This window comes from Canis lupus, chromosome 20 (assembly GCF_011100685.1).
Source record: "Canis lupus familiaris isolate Mischka breed German Shepherd chromosome 20, alternate assembly UU_Cfam_GSD_1.0, whole genome shotgun sequence".
Classification (NCBI taxonomy): domain Eukaryota; kingdom Metazoa; phylum Chordata; class Mammalia; order Carnivora; family Canidae; genus Canis; species Canis lupus.
In genome coordinates this window covers 10352597-10373189 of record NC_049241.1, presented here as the reverse complement: position 1 = coordinate 10373189, position 20593 = coordinate 10352597, and the positions used below count along the sequence as shown (strand labels likewise).

General features: G+C 37.6%; 1 protein-coding gene across 4 annotated transcripts in view; it reads left to right on the top strand.

The window, feature by feature from the left end:
• The window catches only part of GRM7 (glutamate metabotropic receptor 7), an 834441-nt gene that overhangs the window by 761510 nt on the left and 52338 nt on the right, over positions 1-20593 (top strand). For all 4 annotated transcript variants that reach the window (XM_038565782.1, XM_038565780.1, XM_038565781.1 and 1 more), the window contains exon 9: positions 16333-16579. In XM_038565782.1, the coding sequence (XP_038421710.1) occupies positions 16333-16579 (247 nt within the window). The remainder of the gene's footprint in view (positions 1-16332; positions 16580-20593) is intronic.

The window sequence follows — 20593 nt, the reverse complement described above, 5'->3', positions numbered from 1 at the left end:
TGCAGAATCAAGGTCTCAGCTGATGCGTCTTGAGAAGCTCTGAAGCTGCCCCTTCAGAACCGTCCCTTCCTGGGCCAAGATGGATGAGCTTTTATACCCCGGCATCTCCCAGTGATGCAGGACAGAACCTTAGGCAACAGGAGCCTCTTCCACCCCCAGCATCTTGGGAAATAAGTCCCTCACTCCTGAAGGGGACTTCTGTTGGGTGGTGTGACATGGCATCCACAATACCCTGCTTTGTGTGGTTCTTTGAAAAGTTCTTCATAGTTTCTGTACAAGTCATGCATGACTGTTTATAATGCTTCTAAAGTAACTGGCATATTGTCATTTATCACTTTTATAAATTGTGAGTGTAGAAATGATCTCAAAATTCTAATTTTAGTCAAAGGATGGCTTAGCTTTCCCAAGTCATGGCATGATATGGAGACTATGGGTTTCGTATTGTTTTGTTTTAAATGTAGTTAGCTTAAGAGAACACTTTTCTGAGGCTAAAGGTGACAATGACAATACACTGTCACAAATATATTTACAAATGGCTTTTTCCAAATCCTGTAACTATTAGGTGGCAGAGCAGAATCCAGGTCTGCTGACACCTGAAGTCCAATGACTTCATCCCTACACCATTAATAACCTAGTTGCTCTAAGTCTTAACACAAAGAGTAACAGTTTTCTGACCACAAGGGCAAGACGCTTATCCCAAAACATCTCCAACATATGTAAGACTCACACTTACAGCTTCATCATAGTAGAAGGAATAGGTGGGATAGTTCATTTTTAAACACCATATATTCAGCCAGTCAAATATCCCAGAGTCCAGAGAGATGTACATATAGTCCATACCTTAAGGTTACAGCCGTATTTCCTTTCCCAGCCCAAGGAAAGTCTCCTTTCTCCTAGTCAGCTTCTTGACATGGGGAGGTCTTTCCTTTGGAGGTCACCCCCGACACTGCCTCTTTCTTGTAGTCATCGGGGAATAAATCCCCTTTAGTGCCCTTCCTAATTCCTTGGCTCATTTTTACCGAGGTGCTGCTTCCTGGTTCCTATCCTCTAGTATGGGTACTCCATGTTTCAGATCCATCCCATATGTTCATAAAGGGATCAGACCTATCCCACTGCAGGGCCCTTTAAGCATTAGCTCTTTATGTGTTTTTATTCACAGAATCTCTTCCTGGAGGGAAATTGCTAAGTGCCCTTTATTTATTCCATCTTATGTATATGCGAAATAGTTAGAAAGTGAAGGGAGGGAGAAGGAGTCCTGTCCCATCACTAAAGGAAAAAACAAAGATATTGCTTGAAAATCAAAGAATACGGGGTCCTGGGTGGCTCAGTCAGATAAGTATCTGCCTTCCCTCAGGTTATGATCCCAGGGTCCTGGGATTTAGCCCCATGTCTGGCTCTCTGCTCAGAGGGGAGTCTGCTTTTCCCTCTGCCCCTTCCCCCTGGCCCCATTCATGCTGTCTCTCTGTCTGAAATAAATAAATAAAACCTTAAAAAAAAAGAAAAAGAAAAAGAATTCCAGTTTACCTTCCTGATAATTCCCTTCCTCTCCTCCCTGCAGTTTCCTTGGTCTACTCTAGCCCTTCTCAAATCAGCCAGTCATCACATAATAAACACATGTCAGCAGAACCATTAGACATTGCAACCTGTTCATGCTTCAGATAATATTTACATGACATTTGCATATTACTTATTTTTCATTTCTTTTTTTCCTGCCTGCTCAAGCACACCTTTTATAATTTGGGCCATCTCCCTGAGTGTAAGCATCTGCACAATTGAGGGGAAGACAGTAATGCTGCATCCTCTTGACAAGAAGCCGGATTTGGCATGGAAATTGGACATAGTTTCAATCACATGCTGATGATATTCACACATTATTCTTAGTAGGGAATATGGACTTAAATATAAAACACACTTATACAAATATGGAATCTATGGTAAAGAATGGGAAATTTGTCAGTTTCTTTAGAAATACTTAGAGCTGTTTGTTTTTCTATGCATTGGCAATTAAAGCCTTGGGGAATAAAAAACTAAACAGTTCTATGATTCATTCTTTTATTAAATAAGCTTTTTAGTTGAATGTGAATATAGTAGAGTGAACTTTGGTGAGGCCAAAAGACCTCAATTTACATCTTAGCTTTGCTCCTCATCACTGTGATACCCTGAACATAAATATAAGACCTTTCTGGAAACTTGGGATTTTGACTTAATGTCTTCTGACTATATTCACTCTAAGAACAAATATCTACCCAAAATATATTTGTAGCACCACTAGGTTTTACTCATTAGGATGTTTATATTTGCACCTTACTTTAGAATTACATTTTTTAACTGCTATCCTTCTTCACTAATTAAAAAATATATATACTTGTGAAGTCCTTTTTTCGTGACAGGTGTATTCCTGCCACTATAAAGCTTAAATTCTAGTAGGAGATCAAGAGTTGGGATAAATGAATCCATAATTATGTTGACCATTACTGATTATAATATGTACAATGAATAAAAAGAATAGACTGCAGTGAGAGAACATCATTGAAGTAGAAAACTCAAGTTCGTAGAGCAGCAGGTAATCACAGAAAGTCTGTCAGAGATAAATGCATGGAAGTTGAACCTAAAAGATGAGTTAAGAGTTATCTGGGTGAAGAACTCAGGGAAAAAAAAATTCTGGGCAGGGAGAATGGTGTGTGCTCAGTCCCTTTGCTGGAAATGAGCTCAGAGCATTCAAGAATGCCAGTGTAGATTAATCATATTCAAGAGAGACTAGTTAACAAGTTGGAAATGTAGCCAGGCCAGGTACCAAAAAGCAATGGAAAGTCTTTGAAAGATGTTTTACTGGGGACTGTGTGATCTGATTTTCAGTCTTTATAAAGACATTCTGGTTACTCTGTACAGACTTGGTCAAAGGGAGCCAAAAAATGAGTGTAGTAAAACCAGTTGGGATGGTACTATAGCACCCCAGGAACACTGTGAAAGTGCATCATCATATCCTCATTACCATCATCATCGTTGCTAAATTTGAGAACTTACAAATGGCAACCACTGTTCTCTGTACTTAGATGTGTTAATTGATTAAACATTTAAGATGGGGTAGGGAGTGCAGGGGGAAGAGAAAGGAAAAGATTCTAGAAATATTTTATAGATAATATTAGCCAACTAGCTAATGGCCTTAATATAAAGGGTACAAAGTGAGGGAACTGCAAGTATTTGAGAATAACCTAATTTATGCAACCAGGTAGATGGAAGTAACACTTCCTGAGATGAGGAAAATTAGGGCAGAAACAGGTTTGGCAGAGAAAGCTCTGCTTTCAGTGTTACATGAGATGTCTGTTTAATTGTGTCAGCAGCCCCATGAGGATGGCAAAGGTGATGATCCCTACATTAAAGATAATAAACATCTAGTGGCATATAAATGAGAATAACCTTCTCAGAACCCTCTGCTGCAGGGTACTCTGACATGTGGGCCTGAAATCTCTGTATATATCAATGAATAAGCTATGGAGGAGACCTTTCATGTCTTACTTCCTTCCCATAGCATATGGTGATTCCATAAGCTAAGACTGAAGAGAGAATTTCCTTTAAAAGTATGTTTTAAGATTTCATTCATCCATCTTTCTTAGAATTATAATCAAACTGTGACACAGTTTCAAGACTTAGATGAAACAGTAGACCTTTAAGAATTTTTTTCTTAAATTATTATACATGAACCTAGATATTTTGGAGAGTGTGGAGAGACAGGAATCCACTCAGATGCTTGTTGCTTAACCGTTTTATGGAACTCTTTTGTGGTTTCTAAAGAAGAAAAAAATTTTTAAGGAGTGATTTAGGAATTCCGAGTAGGAATAAATGCAGGCTAGAGGCTTGGAGAGGAAATCTTAACCACAAAAATAAATGAGGGTGAAGGACTGGCTTTTGTGTGGTCAGCTAGATTAAAATCAGAGCTCATTGGCATTGAGAATGATGAAGCTAGTAAAAATAAATGCCTGTGTCCTAGCACTCCCAAAGGGGTTCTGGGATCTAAATAAGCTAATATCACTTCAATCTCTTAGAAAAATTTTTTAGTCAGTCTACCTTTTTTTTTTTTTTTTTTTTTTTTTTTTTAGGAGACTTCAAACTCACTCTAGGATTTATGCATTTTTGATGTTATTCAGAGTGGTACTCTCCTGGGGTTTTCTTAAAATGAGGTAAAATGTAAAAAATGATCCCTTGGTTCCTCATTCCTCTTATTTCCTCCCACCCAACCCATCCCATGTCCTTTCATTTCTCCTTACTAATATTATCTCTCAACTGTCCTTTTTTTGTCTGTTCATTGCTATTACACTTTCTAAAGAAGGTGGATTCATTAAGTGATCTTTAGTGATACTTCTGAAAAATCCCAGGAAAGATCAAAATTGCAAAACTAAAATGCACATATGGTCTGAGTTAAGTCAAAGTCATCAGGTTTTGCCAAATAAAAACAAAAACAAAATGCATGCTTCACTGCGTTGTCATAGCAACCATTTCTTTTTTCTTTTTTCATTAGAAAGAGACAATTAGATGTTAACCTGGTGTTAGGGCAGCCCCTGTGGCTCAGCGGTTTAGTGCTGCCTTTAGCCCAGCACATGATCCTGGAGACCCAGGATTGAGTCCCAGGTTAGGCTCCCAGCATGGAGCCTGCTTCTCCCTCTGCCTGTCTCTGCCTGTCTCTGCCTCTCTCTCTGTGTCTCTCATGAATAAATTAACAAAATCTTTAAAAAAAAAAATAACCTGGTGTTAGTGCAAGCTTTTTAAAAGAAAAAATCTTTCAAAAGGGACGGTGTTGCTGATTTTCATTGCTACTTCTGGCTCCAATGGAGTCATTATTGGCAATTATTTTACTTACTCACTTATTTATTGGTGAACACATGAAAAAGGGTTTAAGAAATGTAGGTGGCAACCTCCAGGACAACATAGTCCTTTCCTCCCTTGGGCCAATTTGGAAAGTACATTTTATAGTCAGTGTAAGTTCATGAGAATGTCACATTTGCTCCTTCCTGCCAGGTACCCTCTTGACTCTCTGCTCTAGGGAAGAAGGACAAGAGATGGAGCCAAAGACTGCAAATACAATGTTTACTTCCTTATCACTAAGACATACTTTCCTAACAATATCATTACCAATTAAGTCATTTGTATTGCCCACCCATTCCCCCCCACGCACACACCACAGTGCCAGGCAAGGATAAAATATAAACAGACATGCTTCTTGGTGGAGGAGACAGATATTTATCACACACACACACACACACACACACACACACACACAAATATGAATCTTATGGTTGCTTTGAGAGTTTATAACATGATGCTATTACCTAGTTCTGATTAGAAAAAACTTGGCTTAAGAAGTGATACTTGCATGAATCTTTAAAAAATAAATAAAACTAGGTAAGTGGGGGTGGGGAAACATTCCAGGGAAAGGAGAAAGCATATGCAAAGGCCCTGTGGCAGACTAGAGCAGGCATCTTAGGAATATGAAAGCGGCTAGGAGGCAGAGAGATGATGAGCTGTGAAATAAAGATGAATAAATTCCTTTGAATTTGGCTTCAGTTTGTCAAATGAATGAAGACCATCTCATTCATCAAACATATATTGAACCTGTTCCTTATGCCAGGCATGATGGTGCAAAGATAAATGAACCATGGTTCCTGCCTTTGATTTGCTCACTTCTGACTATTCTTTTTCCTCCTTGATTTCCACAAAATATTCTGGTTCTCTCCCTATTATATGAGACAATTTATCTCTATGTTTTACCTCCTCTATTTATTAGCTCTGAAATGCCATGTCTAGGCCAGAGGAGTGCCCCAGGTCCAGGGCTAGAGAAAGAAGTGAAACCACTGAAATTGCTAGAGGAAAAAGTATTTGAAAAAATGGAAAGCAATTATGATTGTTCAGAGACAAAGAGCCTCTGGACATGGTTACATTATCCTGTGCTACACAGACATAAATTTTACCAGCACAACACTCCGACTGGAGCTTTAGCGTTGAAGAAGTATGACCACTTACAAGTCATTTCTTCCTTGTTATAGCTGGGGTAGATGCCATTACTCACCTCATATTGTAAATAGCAATATTTAAGCTTAGAAAGGCTAAGGGAGGTGGTCAAGATCTCCCTGGTATTAGTAAGCAGCAGAGCCTGCATCCAAATCCAGACAGAATTCCTGACTGTAATTCCAGTGCACTAGTCACACATTTTACTGCTCTTGGCTGCACAGTATCTATCTCCTGCCCTGTATTTATTCATTTGTTCAGCTGTTATGAACTGGACACTTGCTATGTTCCAGGACCTATAGACCTATTGAAGGGTATGGTTCATGCCTTCATTGGCGGGGGGAGGGGGGATGGTTGGGGTGGGTGGAGGGAGGATAGTCTAGTGAAAGGATACCTATGAAATAAATACTTGAATGAATAATCACAAATTGTGATTAATGTAATGAAGGGGCATGATACGTGCTATGAGCAAGCAAGATAAGAAGGTCACCATTTACATCTGAGAGTCAGAGGAGTAAGACTGAGACCTGAAAGGCAGGTAGGAGGCAGTCAGGTAAAGATGAGTGGGAATAGCATCTGAGGCAAATGGAATAGCATGTTCAAAAGCTTTGAGGATGGACAGAGCATTGCACATTTGAAGGATGTAGAGAAGATGAAAGAAGGCAGAAGGGGTACTTGCAGATTTCCTTAGACCATGCTAAGGATTTTATCTTTATTCCAAGTATGATGGGAAATTAAGCAAATGTAGCAGGATAGCTGAAGCCACTGAAAGTACTGTCCTCAGCATTGAGCTGTAAAAAGAAATGACACCTGGGAAAAAAACCTCTCATGTCTGACAAGGAGCCTAGGAAGGTTAAGAGGACAAACTTGGAGCAGGTGATGATAGAGGCCAGACTATAAGCTCTAAGAGTGAGTAGAAAATAGCAGTTTTGAGATCTATGACACAAGACTTTGCAAGTAGAAGCAAAGCAAAAGGGGTCTTGTGAAGTCAGGATTAAAATCATGAACCACCCAGTTCATACCCCTTAGCCAGGCTCACTCCCTTTCACTATATTTCTCTTGACAGAATGGTTATTATTTCCCTGCCCAATTTCTGAGCCTTCACTGTTCCAGTTAGGGCCATAGGGTGAGCAAATATTTGTTGACAATTTTGAGTAAAGTTTCATTGCAGTTATTTGGCTCCTTTGGGGCATAAACCATGACAAAGCTAAGGGCCCTGATGAGGAATTCAGAGCATAAGATACCCTTGGATGGGCCATTCAGCTGGCCTAGGTTCCAGCTATTGAAGTGTTTTGTCCATCAGCCAAGGGCAACACTTGGCACATTCTCTAATGGGTGCCACAACATGCTACACAACATGGCACTGGTTTGGAGGCCTGCATTCACCCACATGCCCATCACCACACTGGTACTGTGCAAAAGCAGGGAGCTAAAGATGGTACATGTTAAACTATGAGTGAATGGAAGGGGAAATGAATTTCAAAAGCAGAAAGAAAAGTTCCACAGCCCAGTCCAAAAGGAACAGAGGAAGAGCAACAAAAATAACAGCCAGCACTAGAAAGAGAAAAGAGAAAGCTGTATGATTAAGATAATCAAAACTTGTCAAAGTTCAACAGAAAGCCATTGTCAATGGCTTTGAAAACTGAGATAAGAATGCATTTTATTTTAGTTAAGAGCCTGACTTTGTCTTCTTGTCAATGACATTCTTGGGTCCAGTTTCAACAAACACTTCACAAATCCAACTTAAAACACATTGACTATGCCAAAGTAATGCAAAGATTATATCTTTCTTTTAGCTATTAATTTGACATCATTTTTTTTCATTTGATTTCTATCTCATGTTCATTAGAACTATAAAGATGACTTTGAAAGTTGGCAAGATGAGACAGCCATGCGCTCACAGAAATGGGAGTATTCCAAATGACAACATTAGAAACAGAATACTTTAGGGGCACCTGGGTGACTCAGTCAGTTGAACATCTAACTCTTGATTTCACCTTAAGTCATAATCTCAGGGTCATGAGATCAAGTCCCTCATCTGGATCTGTGCTCAGCAGGGAATCTACTTTAGATTCTCCTCTCCGTCTTCCTCTGCCCCTCATCCCCTCACAAAATGGAATAAATCTTTTTTTTTAAATAAAGCAACAGAATAGTTTAAATACAAACAACTTTTTAAAAGTCTACTTGGTTTATTTGCAAAGTAATATAGAACATCATCATATTTTACCTAATGTATTCCCCAGCAAGGTGCAAACATGTTCACATTGTAAGAAAGAATTTGAGGTTGCCTCCTACAAAAAGGCTGTTAGATTTACTCTTGATGAATGTGGCCAAAGGTTCAAGGGAGCCAATGGAATTTGGCAGAAGTGTGTCTCTCCAGGCTGACTGTGGAAAAAACACTTTGCCTTTGTATGTTAAATCACTGCAAGGTAGTGACCTAACAATTGTAGGGCTCTCATCCCAGCAGGAATGGTAAATATCCTTCTAGATAACACAACAGGGTGAACAACGTTAGTATTGGCTTTATATAAAAGAGCAAATCTTCTGCCTTGTAGTTATAGGGGGAAAATATCTTGAAATCAAAATTGAGGAGTCAGATGGCCGGTGGAGGAAAGAAATTCATATGCCCAGCAAAATCATAAGTGACTGCCTGGAAGAACTGGCTATTGAGGTGGCCTGGACCTCTTGAGGATTTTATAGGGAGCAAAGCAATGAACTTCCCAAGCATGTGGTCAGTTTTGTTAACAGCATCTCACTGGAATAGACACAGCACCAGGCTTCTCCTCAAAAGAGCAAAGAACTGAGATGTAGGTGATTTCAAGCATGATATCTTATCTTATACTCTAGAAACTGATTCACATTCACCTGAAGTGCATGTCTTATGTCTATCCAAATAAAGAATGTAATTGTGTATAGATATGATACCAAGTCTGCCTATAAATACTAAATGACAAAAAATACAATAAAACTAGGTCTTGTCTAATAATCACCTGGTTGCCTTCATTATTTATAATTCTATGCCAGACATCTATCTACAAAGTGTGGCCTATAGTATTTGGTGTGTATATCTCTTTATATATATCCTACTTCCCTCTATCCTTCCTTCCCTCTCTCCCTCCCTCTCTATTAGCTAATTACAGATACGAGGTCTAAATAGAAGAGCATGAAAATTATCTACAGATGAGGGAGCCATCTACTTTAAAAAATACACTTATATTTCCTGAGCACCCACCATATGCTAGGCACTGTGAACTACTTTTCACACACAATACCCTTTAAACTTCAAATGGTGAGATGATCTCCATAGTAGTGGTAGAGTGAAGTGGGTTTATATATCAGAGACTCTGGTAACAAACTGCTAGGGTCTGAATTTTGAATCTGTCACTTGCCAGAGGTGAAGTAGCTTGCCCAACATCACCAACCAACCATCAGAGACCAAGATTTGAAATCAATTCTAAAACAACATTTTTCTAGAAGATTCAGCTCTCTCCACCCCAAAAAACAATAATTTTTCCCTCATAATTATAATGAATCCTTTTGTCATCATGCATTACTTGATAACTAAGCCAAGAGTCTTCAATGTCTCAACCCTCCAGATGTCTGAGGAAGTCCTAATTGCAAACATTCTGTCCCATTCCCAAATATATGCCATTATTTTTTTCCATCAAAAACATGGTTACTCTAATTAGAAAGCAAGGGGTACAGGTGGTAAAGATAGAAAATATTGGTCTTACCTGCCAGGAACTTTCATTTCAATTCAGTCATATGAATGTTGCAAGCATCTGTCAGGTAATAATGTACCCTTCCTCTTTTCTGGGACTCATCAGACATACTTTTCATTTTTATTACCCAGACTTTGGGATGTCATGAGGATTATGAAACGTTCCCTCCCCACCTGAAGATTCCATAAAGGCCTTCTTGTCCCAATTCTCAACTGTCACTTGGGGATGCACAAAATTTATTATTTCTCATAAAAGAGTCAATGACATATAAAATGGGAGTTTTAGAATCCTTTCAAACAAAAGAGAAGCAAATTTAATGAAATGCCTCTTCTTCAAAAGGGCTATGATTCAGATTTCATAAGAAAGATCATCATTTTAAAATGTACTATGATAATATGAAGGAAAATGGCATAGAACATTATTTTATGTTATAGCCAATTAATAAATCAGTGGTACTAATACACTTGATCGAGTAGTTGCTACGTGCTATACACCCTTCTGTGTCTTTCACAATGGTCAACCCATTTGGTCCCAAAAACCTGCTAAGAGAGGTACTATTATTATCTCTACTCTAGAAATAAGGAAATAGGGGCACACAAATAATCACAAAAATAATAGTGATAATACAGACTACAAATAATAGCTTTTCTTAAGATAATGTTGAATTCCAAGGGTATTTATGGTACCTAATACTTGCTTAAAGTGCAGAACTTTTTATTCAACCAGAATTTAGTAAGTGTACAATTTGTAGCAGATACTGTGTTTATTATACAGTTGATTCTACTATAATGTGACATAAGTGTTCTCAAAAATCACCATGCTATACAAAATTGTGCAATAAAAACACAAAACTTATGGAAAAATTGAGTTATGGACACAACACTCAAAAACATCACCAGTGATATTTTTTAAAAATCTAATAAAAATGGTGGCATGGTTTTCCACAAGTTAAATGGCTAAGCAGTGCATAAATGTTACAATAAATATGGCATTTTACCTTAAGAAAAAGGAGGTAAAGTTTGCTTGTGGAAACAGGTGCCAGAAGTATTGCTCCTTGTGATTTATTGTGAAATTGTACAAGGAGAACAAAGGCAGATGTTTGGGGGTGGGATGCATGCATTTTGTGTGTTCCCACATGGCTTGGAACAGCCAGATGTAGTTTACTGTGCTCATCTTGGGGAAGAAATCACACATGTGCAAACATGAACTTTGGGTTGGACTTAAATTGTTCCCTAACATATCATTCTGCTAGGGATGTATTTGCATTTTCAAAGCAAGTATTAAAGCACAAGTAACTGGTGTACTCTTCCAAGCAGACCAAGTGAAATGCTCTTTGGAGCTGTACCTATGAGAAGGGCCAATAGGAAAACTTCCCTGACAGGGGACATAGGGAATGCTTTACGTAGAAGGGACCTCTGGATTAAGCATCAAATATAAACAAGGTGTCAGAGGTAAAACAGATCAGCAAAGGAAATGACAAGAAGAGGGGAAAACATGGGCCAATATACATTGTGTGAAAAAGGACATGGTGAGCAGTTGATGCATGAAGAATTAGTTAGTCCTTGATTGCCACTAGAATCTGGCTCCCTGAGGGAGGGAAACTGCCTCTCATCTTCACAATGGTGTACTTAGTGTTTGGGCCAATGCAGGCATTTGGTAGTATCTCCATAAAAATGGAGAACCAATATGTGGATGAATGCACTAACAGTGGAAAAGTAAGTCTTTCACATAGCCTATCTGGAAAATACAACAGTGAATTCACAGCATGTGGTCATGAGTGGGTCTGACACTATTAGATAGTCCCAGGATTCTTCTTCTTCTTCTTCTTTTTTTTTTTTTTTTTAGATTTTGTTTGTTTGTTTGTTTGTTTATTTATTTATGAAAGAATGAATGAGCAGAGGGAACAGCAAGCAGAGGGAGAGGGAGAAGAAGGTTCCCACTGAACAGGGAGTCCTGTGCATGGCTCTATCCCACGACCCCGGGATTATGACCCAAACCAAAGGCAGCCACTTAACTGACTGAGCCACCCAGGTGTCTCCCCAGGACTCTTCTAATACAGTATTTTTACAGATAAAGATGGTAATTCATTAGTATAAATACATTATTAGGTCACTTGTGTACTTCTAAAGACATCAGTGGTGATGTTGAGAGTATTCTGATGAACTCAAAAATCTGAAATTAAGCTTTTCTTGATCCATTTTTGTATCTGCCTCTATGCCGTATAACTTTTTTTCTTTACTTCTTTTTCTCATAATTCTTTGGACAGTATCTCAAATACTATGATGTTCAAAGCCTGAAGCCTGTCACTATTACAACTATTAACAGCTTGCCTTGAAATCTTTCAAAATAGTGTTTAATTACACTGATTCTGAAATTTATGCAGAAGAGTTGACAAATTTCAAAGTTTCTCAAGAGCACTATCTAACCACTTTTCCAATTTCTAACTACCTTAGCAGTAAAAAATTAGACAAGGAGAGCTCAAGTAATCGTAGTTGCTACACCATCTTACAGAACAATAATGGCATCTCACAATAGGGTTAGCATTTTACCCGATAATAAACTTAGACCAAGATGAGGAAGATTCAGGTAGGCTTTGTCTGGCATTAAATTAAGCATATACTTGTATACTCAACAATTGCTTGCTGGTACATTTCAGTCAGACCAGAGGTGAATAGGCCTGGTGTTTTAGACACTACAACGTAATTAATCAATAAGACATGAAAATGTTTAAAATATATGAAAATGGTTACAGAGGAAGTCTCATCTTGAGATGTACTCCCCCAACAACCTAATCTAAATAAATATTAAGCAGAGTATAAATAGTTACAATAATAGTTAACATTTCATGGGTACATATTTCCTAGGCATTATGCTAAGCATTTTCCATATATTAGATCATAAAAACAACTATATGAGGTAGGAATCATTATTGTCTTCATTTTATAGGTGAGGAAACCGAGGGGCAGAGAAAAGAGCTATAGCCTTAAATTCTATGGATTAGAATTTAAAATAACCACTGTTCTATAATATATGCAAAGCTCTTTGTTGGCTTGTCTGTGAATTCCTTGCCTGAATGCTTTTTGGCTGTATAAGCTGAATTGTATATGATGGGTGTTAGAAAAGCCACATTCAGTCAAGGAACAGACACTAGATTTTGGAAATTCACTTAGGATGATATGAAGTTAAGGCTTAATTTATCAAAACACATGGAAATTCCAAGGTAATCTGCGTCCTTCGCACAGGCCTGAGTCATTGAGGATTGGCCAAGGTGGGGAGACTTAACTCCACTAGGGATGGTCCTCAGAGAGCCAGAATAGAATGAGGGTTAGTTGAATGCCAGCCCTTGGGAGAGGCTTGATCTCAGTAAAACTATGTATCAAGGGCCTCTATCTCTTGATGGAAAGGGACCAACAAGGATAACCAATGCTTTGACATTGCTAAAGAAATTATAAAGAAGATAAAATATTTTCAAATACCCACGGTTAAATAAACAGGGTAATGTATTTTACAATAAGCATCAGGTAAAACAGAAACAGCTTTAAGACTAAAATAAATACATTATAATTTGTTAAAAGAATGTACTATAAGTTGATGGTGGAATAAACACAGTCAAAAGGTGAGCCTCCCACCAAAAGCCAGAGAGACAGTGACTTAAATCCTCTCCTAGGGCTTGGTGGCATCAAATCCTTGTGGACCAATACCTGTGTGATCCCTATAGACTAAAGCCTTCATATCTTCATACCTATATACTTATTCCAAAATACTTTTATTGTATTGCTGGGTCTGATCCTAAGTACTTTACCAACCCTTACTCATTCAATTGTCAAAGCAACATTATAAGTAGCTACTGTTATTATCATTCCCATTTATAGATGCAAAAGCTGAGGCATAGATACCCAGATTATTTGCCCTAGGTCACAGAACTAGCAAATGGAAATTGAACTCAGACTAGCTTCAGAACACTCATTCTTAAACACTATGGAGTATAAAGAGGAAATGTGGGAGTAGGAATTTGGTCAGTGGCATTCATGTTGGTTTTCACATATTTCTGAAGTGTCACTAGAGACTGCAAAACTTTCAAAACAAAATATCAAGTCTCTATGGGCTCTAGTTTGAGAATAATGGAATCAAACACTCCATAAAATGAACATCATAGCTTTTGAGGTCTTAAGTTGCTAAGTAGTCTTGTTAAGAAAAAGTGTATACACACACGTACATAAGCATATGTACATACATAATTTACAGTTATGTTTAAATAGTAAACAAACTATGGATGATTTCTTCAACTGTAAAATTTGCTCATGAGCAGAGAAACAAAACTGAAGGTCACATAAGTCAAATTATATTATTTTCTTTTTTGGACTGCTAAACCATGGTTTGCAAAGTCCTCATTAGTAGGATGACAGCAGGGATCATGAAGGAAGGAAGGAACATTGCCTAGCTCCATAAAGCCGTGTGACCATGATAAGCCTTTCTTAAATACCATAGGTTAGCATAGTGGAATGGAGCTCAAAGTCTAAAAGTATTCCAATAGGAAAAGATGAGCTTTTAAAATATGGTCTGATTCACAACTGAAAGGATCATTAATTCAATATTGTTTTGTCTTTCTATTTTACATTCATTATGTATTATACAGTTAGCCGCTGGCAGCTCCTTAAAACCATTCAAAGACATGCACATTCAAATTAATGTTTGTTGGAAAACTGTATTCCTTCCACACAAGATGGCAAAGTCTCTTTTAATTTCTTTACCAGAGCCTCAGTTTGAAAAATAATACAGAAATATCCAGGCAGCTAAGAGGTCTGATAGAAATTCTCGTATGTTTAGAGAAAGACTATATAACCACTGAGTCACAGGTAGGAAAAAGGCACCCATTATACAAACAAATGAGCTCATCTATCATGTTTATTTAAGTCCTACTGTTTGTCAGTACTGTAGGCACAACCATGCACCACAGACACTTATTCCTGCTTTCATGGTCAGAGAGAGATGGGTAGTCAAATGGTTAGGGCAAAGCATATAAAATTACAAGTGGAGACCAATGATATAGAGAAAACAGTTCTTTGAGTGTATAAGTAAAGAAGCTGGACTAGACTGGGGGCTATTGGTGAGGGCAGCCTAGGATGGATGTTCTAAGAAGCAGAGAAAAATCATTCCATACAGAAGAAAACAAGAATAAAGAAATATCACATGTACGAAAGGGTCTATGGTTGAATGAATACATCTTTAAGACGTAAAGGAGTGCCCATATGGATGGTGGCCTGGGGAGAAGAGTAGGAGGGAAAAGTGGTGGCAAATTAGTCTGAACAAATTGCCAGGGGACAGACCACATGGGGCCTTGTAGACTCCATCAAGGATGGGGATTTTATCCTCTGATCAGTGAGAAGGCATAGTTATGGAATACCATGATTGAATAAATGTATCATCAGCTTTCCACTGACACAAAAGGCCATGGTATCTATTCATTTTTTAATGTAATAGAAGTTCTATTAATGAATGAATGTATCCATTTATTTATTGCATTACTAGGGTACGATTAACAAAAACTATATATGTTTAGGTTCATACAACATGATCCTTTTTAAAGCATACAATGTGATGTTTTAATGTTTGTATAGTTGAGAAATGACTACCACATCAAGTTAATTAACACATCCATCACCTCACATTTAATCTAGCCTTTAGAAATCATGTAAAAGGCCCTACCTAAATATATAGAGGTGGGGCTCCAGATCACAAAAGAAGGCACTTCATAAACACAACTGGACCAGGCAAGTTGTCTATAGCTTTCTCCTTACTGATCTTACAACTCCTCATACCCTTCAACCAACATCTTTTGAAGTTTATAACCAAGGTAGTGATTTAACACACTGCACAGTAAGTGAATTGTTGTTTACTGATTTTTTAAGGGAGCAAAAAGAGACAAGGACAGTTATGGAGACACCATCCAACCCACAAATAACACAGTGTCAGGAGAGTTGTCCACCCTATTGGCAATTTGTCAACCTAAAGAGACTGGACAAGCCAGCATCACCAGATCTTGGGCCCTTGCTATCAGTGTTTTGTAAATCAGAACTGAGCAAGAAGGGCTTACTTTTCAGGGCAACCTAACTCACTATTTTGTAGGTATGGTGAAGGTAAACAGTTAAAAAAAATACAAGAAGGGATATATACTAACATAATTTTCAAAGGTCCCAGAGTGTGTAGCAAGAAATCACGTGGTAGCTAATTCTTTTATGTATATATGGAGGATAAAAAATAAGCAGCCTTACTTAAGATTACACACTTCTGTGATTTTCATGTCTTTATATTCATCAGCCATTCTGATTGAAAATACTTCAAGTCTGCTTACTACTATGAACTTCTATGTAGGAGACTTCCCCAGGGCAAGCATGCACACAGATTCACCCAAAGGCATTCAATCAATTAATACATGTAAACACTCTCAGATAAATCTGCCCAGTCATTCTGATTTCCTTTAATGAGAAGGCTCTAGAAAGGGCTATGATTTCTCTCCTAGCCAAAGTCATTCTTGATGTCATGTTAAGTATTCAGACTTCCTTTGCAGTCATTTTATTTGTAATAGTGTCTTGTGTGTTGTGTCTCCTAGCTCTACATACAAACTACCACACTTACAATCTCCATGAACCTAAGTGCATCAGTGGCTCTGGGGATGCTATACATGCCGAAAGTGTACATCATCATTTTCCACCCTGAACTCAATGTCCAGAAGCGGAAGCGAAGCTTCAAGGCGGTAGTCACAGCAGCCACCATGTCATCGCGGCTGTCACACAAACCCAGTGACAGACCCAACGGTGAGGCAAAGACAGAACTCTGTGAAAACGTAGACCCAAACAGTAAGTAACTTTCCTTTCCTTTCAAATTGCCCTCCTACATCAGGTAACTCTAGGAACTGTGGTATGAGCTTGCCTTTCTTTGAAGAAATATGGCGTCCATTCTTGTCTTTATGGAGTGGGTTCCTGGGTGAATGCTAACTTTTGCTCTTAAGAGTTTGTCTTATTCTTGCCCCCATTTCATTTTTGCTGCCTTTTAGGGGAAAAAAAAAAACTTTCAGAGGCTCTGCTTCTAAAGTATGAAATCTCCCTCTTCCCTTCCTTCTTGTTCATTGGTACCAAACTGTCCACTTGGCATAAACATACCTGTCAGGTTGTGAACAACCTTTCTTGCTCTCTTCATGTCAGGGGAACAACTTCCCAGTAGGGAAACTTTAACATCTGATTGAACTGTAGCAGTGGGAATAAAACTAGAATATTTAATAACTTAGAAAGTAAAACTTCTTTTTACTGGAACATGAATGTGGAGAAAAATTATGATTCTATCCTAAGCAAGCTTTCTAGAAACAAGAAAAACCCCAAGTATATAGATTGTAACATCCCCACATGGGAAAAACCTTTACAGCAGAATTTCATCGCATGAAAGACAAAATATTAGGGAGGGGATTAAGGGTGAAATGTTACATATAATATGCTATATCACAATATGTTGCATATCTGCAACCCCAGAGTAGCCTCTAGTCACCCCTGAAAATGACTCCAAAAAGATACAGATATCACTTTGTAAGAAATCAAGACAGTTTAACTAGAGGTTAAACACAGAGAAGGAACAAGGAACAAGTTGAACAGTTCCAAATAGAATGGCAGATTCAAGTGTTCATAATACTTTCTGTTTTAAAAAGTAGAGGAGGATTCAGGTTGTCCATCAAATCCTGAAAAAAAAAAAATCCTGTAAGACATTTTTCAGTTGTTATGAACTGATTTTGTCACAGCAAAAGCTTCTCGCCAAGCAGAAAGCAATCCCTACTCTAAATACTCTGAGGTAATCTTTTATGCTCTGCAAGTAAGAGAGAGATCTTTGAAGAGCAAGAGGTAACAGAGTTTGTTCCCAACAAACACTGTGCAAAGATCCATGATCTTGACTCATCTCCATTTCTAAACAGTTGGCTGAGTGACTATTGTGAAACTCTTTGAGAATATGTAGACAGGGGTACAAAGTTGACAATATTGTGGGCTTCAGTTTGAACTTTTAATAGAAGAAATTCTGGGACAAGGCAAGAGGAAGGACAAAGACTATACAAGACAAAGGAGAAGCAGAATGAATGTGTAGGGTCTCTTCCTGTGTTTTCAAAGAAAATGGTCAATTGAGAGGAAGGAAAATGGATGGTGAATCCCATGATATTTGATGTGATGTCAGAAGAGGCTTTGGGTTAAGACAGACCTGGGTTCAAATCCCAACCACTCCACTTCCCAGCTGTGTGGCTTTGAGAATCATTGAGCTATCCTAAAGCTCAGCATCTTCATGTTTAAAATAGAGATACTAATATTTATGTCATAAGTGTGTCATAACATTATGCATCTAGAAAATAATACATCAACCGTTATTTCCCTTTTATTCTTTAAAAGGTAGAAAATTACATTTTAAGGTGATTGATTATGTAGATGTGATGGTACATTTAGAAGCTGTATGGAGGTAGATGGAACTGATGCCCAAAAAGAAATATTTCCATGATTATTTTATGCATAAGCATCTATTTTTATGCATACTTTTGTTGATAAATATACCTGCACATTTATACTTCTCTAATGTTTTATCCTAGGGCCCCTTACCAGACTTGTATTTTATAGAACCTTTATCCTAGAGACATTCCTTTAAGTGTTTTACATTTATATCTGAACACACACACACACACACACACACACACACACAGTTTAGCTAGATATGCCCAAGAATCAATAAGCAGAAAATACAGTCAAAAGTCAGTATGTATTGCAAAGAATGACCAAATTAGAAGTTTTGAATTTGGAAAATTCAATACTTTGCTACTTAAAAATAGTTTTCAAACAACATTTCTACTATTATTAACTTTTAATGATTAGGTCCTATCCTTGTTGAGGCTGTTTTGGATATAATAATGGTTGTAAAATGCTAATACTGACACTAGTACTAATAGTAACACCAAATCTACTAATAATACTTGCATAAGCTACTCTGAAATAGGCATTATCCAAAATGCTTTGTGTGAAAGATCTCTTACCACTCACGGTACCTCTGTAGAAGGAGAATAGAAACCCAGGTTCAGTGAGATTGAGTGTCATTACCAAAGTCACACATCTACTTAGCAGCAAAGGTTGGACTGAATGAAACCCAGGTCTGACTCCCAAATCCGTACCTGCTTCTCTTTGCTACTCTGTTCCTTAGAATGTGTCATGTCATAATTCCAAAGCAGAAATTACACTTTTGGCTTCCTCCACTGCTGATTCAGGTTGCGTATGAAGAATATAATGATATGTGTGGTAGACTCTTTAATTAAATGTGTTGGGAAATGTATTATTGCTGCTGTGTTGTCTATAAGATAGGAGAAACTTGAGCTCAAAGAAGGCTGCCCAGGTAGAGGCCTCATCTTACTTACTCCCAAATTTAAATAACTTATTGTCTGTGTGAATCATGACAATTACTCCATTTGGAATTCATTTGGTGCCTTTCATGAAAAAATTTTGTTGGTTTTTGTCAATGATGTTTTGGTGTCTACACAGAGCAAAAATAAACATTTCAGGGGAAAAATGAAATCAAACAGAGTCCCTATCTTATAAGCAGTCCAAAATAATTTAAAAATTGTTTTGGTTCTTTTGATTTTGTGTAGACACTCCTTAAAACACCATAAGTAATTTGAATAGATATTTGCCTAACCATAGGAGGAGATTCATGTACCTCCAAACATTGGTGTTTCTGATGATCCAGCTCCCAAAGGTCCCCTCCAAAAAATCAAAAGACTTTATCCACGCAAAATCTGTCCAATAGAACCTTCTATAGTGGTAGAAATGTTCTTGTCACATGTAGCCAATCAGCACTTGAAATATGGCTACTTAACTGGGGATAAAATGCTCTTTATTTTAAATAATTTATATTTAAATATCCGTGTTTGTGGCTACTATACTAGAGAGCTCATCTCTAGAAATTGATATGTCTTAATAGGCAAGGATTTTATCTAGGACACATATTGGAAATGTCTCCCAAAGTTTTAGTAGTGATGTTTACCTGGGATAAAGTCAACTTAAAGGGATGAAATATTTGAGATGAGACAAAAATGCAACCAATTAGTTATTTTAAATGATCCAAAAGGAGCCATTAATCTGGAAATAGTGGTATCATAGTTAGTAATTATATTCAGAAAGCCAGTCCTGAGCAATCCAAAAATGTATGTCTGTAGGGAAAGAACAGTAATGAAAAATTTAACTCATGAAAATAAACAGTAAGATTATGTGATGTGAGAGAATATTACTATATTCTATTTAATACCAAACATAGCTCAAATATTCTCATATTTCTGAGCTTTGGTAGCAGAGACAAAGGAATTATTTGTTGAAATTAAGCTGTCTAGTTAAAAAGAAACAAAAGTGCAGACCATGTACTTGAAAAAGGAACACATCTTTCTAAAGGGGAAATTCTGTACACTATTTTCAGAGGGAGGGTATCAGAGAGGAAGTCGGGTTTATAGTATGAGCTATAAAATAAATAATGAAACAGAAATGTCCCCTTATTCATTGTTGCTCTAAACACTTAGTCTCAATGTATTTCAATCTTGAGTGTTTTCATTCTTAACAGCTCTGCTCCATCATTGCAGCTTGCCATCTGGTGCATGCACGCTTCTACTCATCCAACTGCACACTGCAACTACATGTCTACATAAATATGAATTTGCTTCTTGGCTTACTATAAGCAGAAATTAAAACTGCCCCAGAACTGCCTGAGTTTTCCCCAAGAAGCTCAGTTTTCCTCTTAGGTTGCTCCTTCAGTTAAAATTTTCTTGTTTAAAAGAAGAACTTCTGTGTGGAATGCACAAAAAGTAAATCTTC